Source organism: Triticum urartu, chromosome 5A (genome assembly GCF_056163025.1).
Source record: "Triticum urartu cultivar PI428250 chromosome 5A, HENAU_Tu73, whole genome shotgun sequence".
NCBI classification, from domain to species: domain Eukaryota; kingdom Viridiplantae; phylum Streptophyta; class Magnoliopsida; order Poales; family Poaceae; genus Triticum; species Triticum urartu.
The window spans coordinates 80,902,698-80,907,974 of record NC_141877.1 but is presented as its reverse complement, the minus strand read 5'-3'; the positions used below and the strand labels follow the sequence as shown (position 1 = coordinate 80,907,974).

General features: G+C 51.6%; 1 protein-coding gene across 1 annotated transcript; it reads left to right on the top strand.

The window, feature by feature from the left end:
• The first annotated feature begins 3,094 nt into the window (after positions 1 to 3,094).
• Positions 3,095 to 5,010, top strand: LOC147970390 (FBD-associated F-box protein At5g60610-like). The gene is made up of 3 exons (XM_087522641.1): positions 3,095 to 4,224; positions 4,358 to 4,498; positions 4,601 to 5,010. Exons 1-3 carry the CDS (start codon positions 3,259 to 3,261, stop codon positions 4,916 to 4,918), a joined length of 1,425 nt encoding a protein of 474 aa, XP_087378767.1. The 5' UTR covers positions 3,095 to 3,258; the 3' UTR covers positions 4,919 to 5,010.
• The last annotated feature ends 267 nt before the right edge of the window (positions 5,011 to 5,277 follow it).

The following is a 5,277-nucleotide window of genomic DNA, read 5'->3' as shown; positions in this document are numbered from 1 at the left end:
CCGGAGCCCCGAACGGACTCCGGATCAGCCCTCCCGAGAGGTTTTAGGGCTTGGCGGCGGCTCTGTATCATAAAACGTGATGATTTCCTCTCTCTGATTTTTTTCTCTCCAAAAGCAAATATATAGAGTTGGAGTTGGCGTCGGAGGGTTTCCAGGGGGGCCACGAGGTAGGGGGCACACCCTAGGGGGGGGGGGCGCCCCCACCCTCGTGAGAAGGGTGTGGGCCCCCTGGTCTTCATCTTTGGCGAGGATTTTTTATGTTTTTTCTAAGATGTTCCGTGGAGTTTCATGTCATTCCGAGAATATTTGTTTTCTGCACATAAAACAACACCATGGCAATTCTGCTGAAAACAGCGTCAGTCCGGGTTAGTTCCATTCAAATCATACTAGTTAGAGTCCAAAACAAGGGCAAAAGTGTTTGAAAAAGTAGATACGATGGAGACGTATCATACCCCTTCGCGAGGATGCAGAAGATGACATTAATCACCGTAATCGGCCAGAATTGGCGGATATCCGAAGCCCAGTCACTTCGGGGATGAGGGTGATTATCCCCAAGTTCACCCTGGTGAGGTTGATGGACCCTACAAAGAACTCCTCAAATAGGGCCATCACCTCTAGCTTGATTACGTCCCAGAAGGTCGGCAAGAACTTCATTGGGAGGCTATCCGGACCGAGGGCCCAAGAGGGGTTCATGCCCTTAATAGCCGCCCACACTTCAGCCTCGTAGAACGGGGCCATAAGGGCCATGTTGTCCACAGGCGAGACACGGCTGTGGGCCGGCCAAATGTCTTGCCCAAGGGCAAGACCTCCCCAAGGGGAGGCAGAGAATAGGTCTCTGTAAAAGCCGTCTACATGGGCCCGTATGTCCTCCTGCCGCTGCAGGAGGGTCTCTCTGTTCTAAAGGAGGGGGATGGAGTTACGGCGTCGACGGCCGTTAGCTATGGCCTAGAAGTAGGCGGTATTGGCATCCCCCTTGAGGACCCAATTCTGTGTACCCCGCAAGCGCCGGTAAGCCTCCACATCTGTGTAGATGAGCGTGAGGTGGTCTTCCAGGTCGTACCTAAGCATCCATTCCTTGGCTGATAGGCTTGCGGCATCAGCGCGTAGATCGAGGGATTGGATGCCCTCAAGCAGGACTTTCTTTCACTCACGGATGTCCCGACCCACGTTTGCACCCCATCCTTTCATGTATTGCAGTGACCGCTTCGCAGAAAAGTGCCAGGAGTCGACGGCCGAGAGGGAACGATGGGGGGCATCACGCGCCTTGCGCCACCGTGCGACCACAGCTGCGGCAAATCCAGGCTGGCGCAACCAGAAGGTTTCGTAGCGGAAGCGGGGCGGCAGGGGGGATACCCATCCTCCGAAGAGAGGAGGAGGGGGACGTGATCAGAATCAATCCGCATAATCGCACGGAGCGATGCTAGGGGGCAACGAATGTCCCACTCAGGAGAGGCGAAGACCCTGTCTAGGACTGAGCGGGTCGGCTCCACTTGGTGGTTGGTCCAAGTGAACCTGGCCCGACTCTACCGAGCTCGCGATGCCCCATATCCGCGATGCAGTCATTGAACATCTACATCCGGGGAAAGTTGACCAAATTATTGCTATTGTCTTCCTCTGTCCGGATGAGGTTGAAGTCGCCGCCCACCACTACCGGTAGCTGGGCGGCCGCCACCTTCCTATGGAGTTCAGCGAGGAAGGCCTCGGAATGGCGGTGATCGGCTGGGCCATAAACCGCAATAATCTCCCATTTGAAGTTTAGGCCCCGCTCGAAGATCTCCATGCTAACGAAGAACTTGCCCTGGTCCATGCTTCCAACCTCAAAGGTCGCATCCTTCACCCCTAGAAGGATGCCACCTGAGTGGACCGTACTCCCACTAGAAGGGAGCCAGTGCCAAGCAAAAAGGTCGGAGCTCAAATGCTCGAGCTCCGATAGGGAAAATTTCGTACGCATCGTTTCTTGGATGGCCACTATGTCAATTCACTCGGTCCGCATGTACTCTATGAGTTGGCGGTGTCAGCCATCTTGGACGAAGCCGCAGATGTTCCAGAAGAGGGTCCGCATCACGAATCCATCGGGGGGCTGCTTGACCCCAAGACTCGTGATGCGCTCTGCGCGCGGAGGGCTGCGGTGCGGGAGCGGGTACGGCCCCGGATCTCCATAGGATCGGCGGCCGCACGCTGCTGGACGCTCGGGGCAGCCCCGGAAGGGGCTCCCGAGGAGGTCGGAAGGCGTGCACGGGCCTCGGCAAGGCGCCCATCGAGGATTTCCCTCGCGCGAATATCCTGAATCTGAACTAGCGGGAGGGGGGGGGGGAGGAATCTCTCCCCATAACACTATGGCCAAGTCCGCCGCCACCTTAGCGAGGTGGCCAAGCGGAGCCGACTCCAAGGCGGAAAACGAGCACGTAGCAGGGTAGCTGGGATGGACAGGGTACCCCCTATTGTTCAAATTTGCGAGGTTATATTACCCCTATCTTATAGTTATTAATTAATTAAGTGAATATACCCCCGGCCCAGCCGGGTTCTTGGCTATATGGATCTTCACTTAGGTTGATGGTCTTCATCTAAAATTTTGGTTTGATGGAGGACTGGATTGTTGGGGAGCAATGAAAAATAGAGAGGAAGGTTGGAGGAAGCAACGGTGGACATGAAATCGAAAAGAAGCATCGGTGGAGGAAGCCATGCCCTTCTCATGAACCTTCTCATAGAAGCGCCACTGTCAAAACTGTCAGAACAGTGTAATGTATTAATCCCTCGATCGTTGTTACCGACTGAAGAAACACGGAATTCCATAAAATGTCAGAACACTGAAATATATTGGTCCCTCATTCCCGACTCACAGCCGTCCCGGCGATCCACCGTCTCCTGGCTGTCGCTAGCTTTGACGCCCTTCTCTTTTGCAACAAATTAAAGCTGCAGCTGGACGGATATCCTTTTTGTTGGAAGCATGCGTCCACGCTAGCCTGTGAGCAGCGGGGTTTTGGCACCGTTGATGAAATTCCAAATTTGCAGAAGAAAAAAGGGGGACGCTACTGACCTGGGGCCGCCCAGTGCAGGTTTGCTCCCATGCCCACATGTCACACCGCGGGCAGTTTCTACTTGCTCACGCCAGCTTACCATTTACTCACATCGGACAGTAGGGTTCGGCTGTCATCCTCAGAAGCTTCCCTCGTCCTGCTCCGATCCTGACCTCCACCACCAAACTCCCAAACCTAATTCTCCTCACCCCCGGACTAGCAGCCGTCTCTGGCAAAGGAGATGGAGGCCGGCGGTAGTAGGAGTAGGAGTGAGACTACCAGCAGGAAGAGGAAGTCAGCCGCACTCGAGGGCGATGGCAGTCCGGCTCGGGCGCCGGCGCCAGCGGCAGCGCCCGATCCCGGAGCGGCTGACCACGATGGAGGTGGCGGCGGGCGAGATCTCCACCTCAGCGACCTCCCCGACGACGTGCTCCGGAAGATTATTTCGGTCCTCCCCATGAAGCAACGCGGTCGCACGCAGATCCTCGCGAAACGTTGGCTTCCCCTCTGGCGCTCTCTTCCTCTCAACATCGACTGCGATGAAATCGCCCGTTCTAATCATGGTAAGCTCGGTGATGTGTTACAACGCATAATTTCCTCCCACCAAGGCGACTGCCACCGCTTCTGCATTCGCCCATTCTTGGCCACGAACATGGAGAACGATGCTGCCGTGGACGCCTGTCTCCTGTCCCCCGCTCTGAATAAACTCAAGGAGCTTGAGTTCTACCGTCGGCCGTGGCACAATTGGCAGCGGGTGCCGGCACCAACATCTATCTTCCGTTTTTCGCACACCCTCTGTGTCGCCCAATTCGGACATTGCACACTCACGGACGACATCATTCAAGGGCTTCACTTCCCGCAGCTTAAGAAGCTCGGTCTTGATTATGTCTTCCTCTCGGAGTTCTCACTCAGCAGCATGATTGCCGGCAGCCCTTCTCTCGAGGTCTTGTTAATTACTGGGTGCAGTGGAGCCCGTTGCCTCCGGATCAATTCATTTACCCTTAGAAGCATTGAAGTCGGCAATTCTTCGCCAGATCCATCCATGGAGGAGCTGATCATCGAGAGTGCCCCTCATCTTGAAAGATTATTCCATCTTGATCAGAACGAGGATTTGCATGTATCAGTGCTCTCGGCGCCTAAGTTGGAGACCCTAGGTTGTTGTACTAACTCCACCAGGCTCGTGTTTGGTTCCACAGATATTCATCAGGTAACTGATCTTCTTCATTTTTACCATCCTCAGCCTTCTATATAACTTGCATTTCAGTGCATACAGAAATTACATATGCTCTGCAAACCTATGTATATTATTGTCTAATGTTGGATTTCATGCTTTTATGAAGGGACCGCGCATTGAAATTGGTAGCCTTTCAACAGCACTGTGCAGAATCAAGTCTTTGCATCTCTGTATGCATACTCTATGTTTGGACATGGTTATTGAAATGATGAGATGTTTTCCGTGCATGGAGAAGTTGTACATTCAGGTGATCATTGTTTCACCGATAGTACATTTTGTTTGATTGCTTTATTGATCTACTTGTTATTCTGAAGTTGTTATATATTTGGTTTGTCAATGTTCTTTTCAGTGCGAGAAATCTGGGACGAAGAATTTGTGGCGTCGTAAACACCGGGACCTTCTCAGTTCTTTTGTCATCCGTCTAAAAAAAATAGTTTTGGATTATTATCGGGCCAAAAAATCTGACATTGATTTTGTGACCTTTTTCGTACTGAATGCTAGAGCTCTAGAGTCGATGACGGTTTTAGTCAAGAGCAACGATGAGGAGTTCTTGGCAAAACAGCGTCAGAAGCTTCTCCTAGAGAGCAAGGCTTCAGATGGGGCTGAAATTAATTTCGTACTCAAGGTGGACGCAAATCCTGGGACATATTATAGTATAAGTCTGTGATTTTGATTTAATGTACATATGGATGTGTGTTGTATTGGTTACTCATGAGCTTTTCATATTAGCGAATAAAAGAATTTATGATGGATGTGTGATTGGGCAATGCATATTTGGGCAATTAGTATTTAGAATGCTTTGTCAACCGAAGTCTCACTTTCAATGATAGTTAGAGTTAACCCTCAAAAGGCGAAATCAAACAAAAGATACGCAAATCCACCATGTAAACACTCGGCATAGGCAATTTTAGCGAATTCATATAACCATAATGTACTTTTCACTTGTTTTCCTCAACAACAACAAAGCTTTTAATCCCAAACAAGTTGGGGTAGGCTAGAGGTGAAATCCACTACAATGCCTTTGCA

What these genes read in the sequence shown, in the direction of transcription:
- LOC147970390 (XM_087522641.1), top strand. Translation starts at nt 3,259, where the DNA reads ATGGAGGCCGGCGGTAGTAGGAGTAGGAGTGAGACTACCAGCAGGAAG. An exon ending in GTTCCACAGATATTCATCAG is followed by an intron (nt 4,225 to 4,357) that starts GTAACTGATCTT and finishes GCTTTTATGAAG; the next exon opens with GGACCGCGCATTGAAATTGG. An exon ending in TGGAGAAGTTGTACATTCAG is followed by an intron (nt 4,499 to 4,600) that starts GTGATCATTGTT and finishes TGTTCTTTTCAG; the next exon opens with TGCGAGAAATCTGGGACGAA.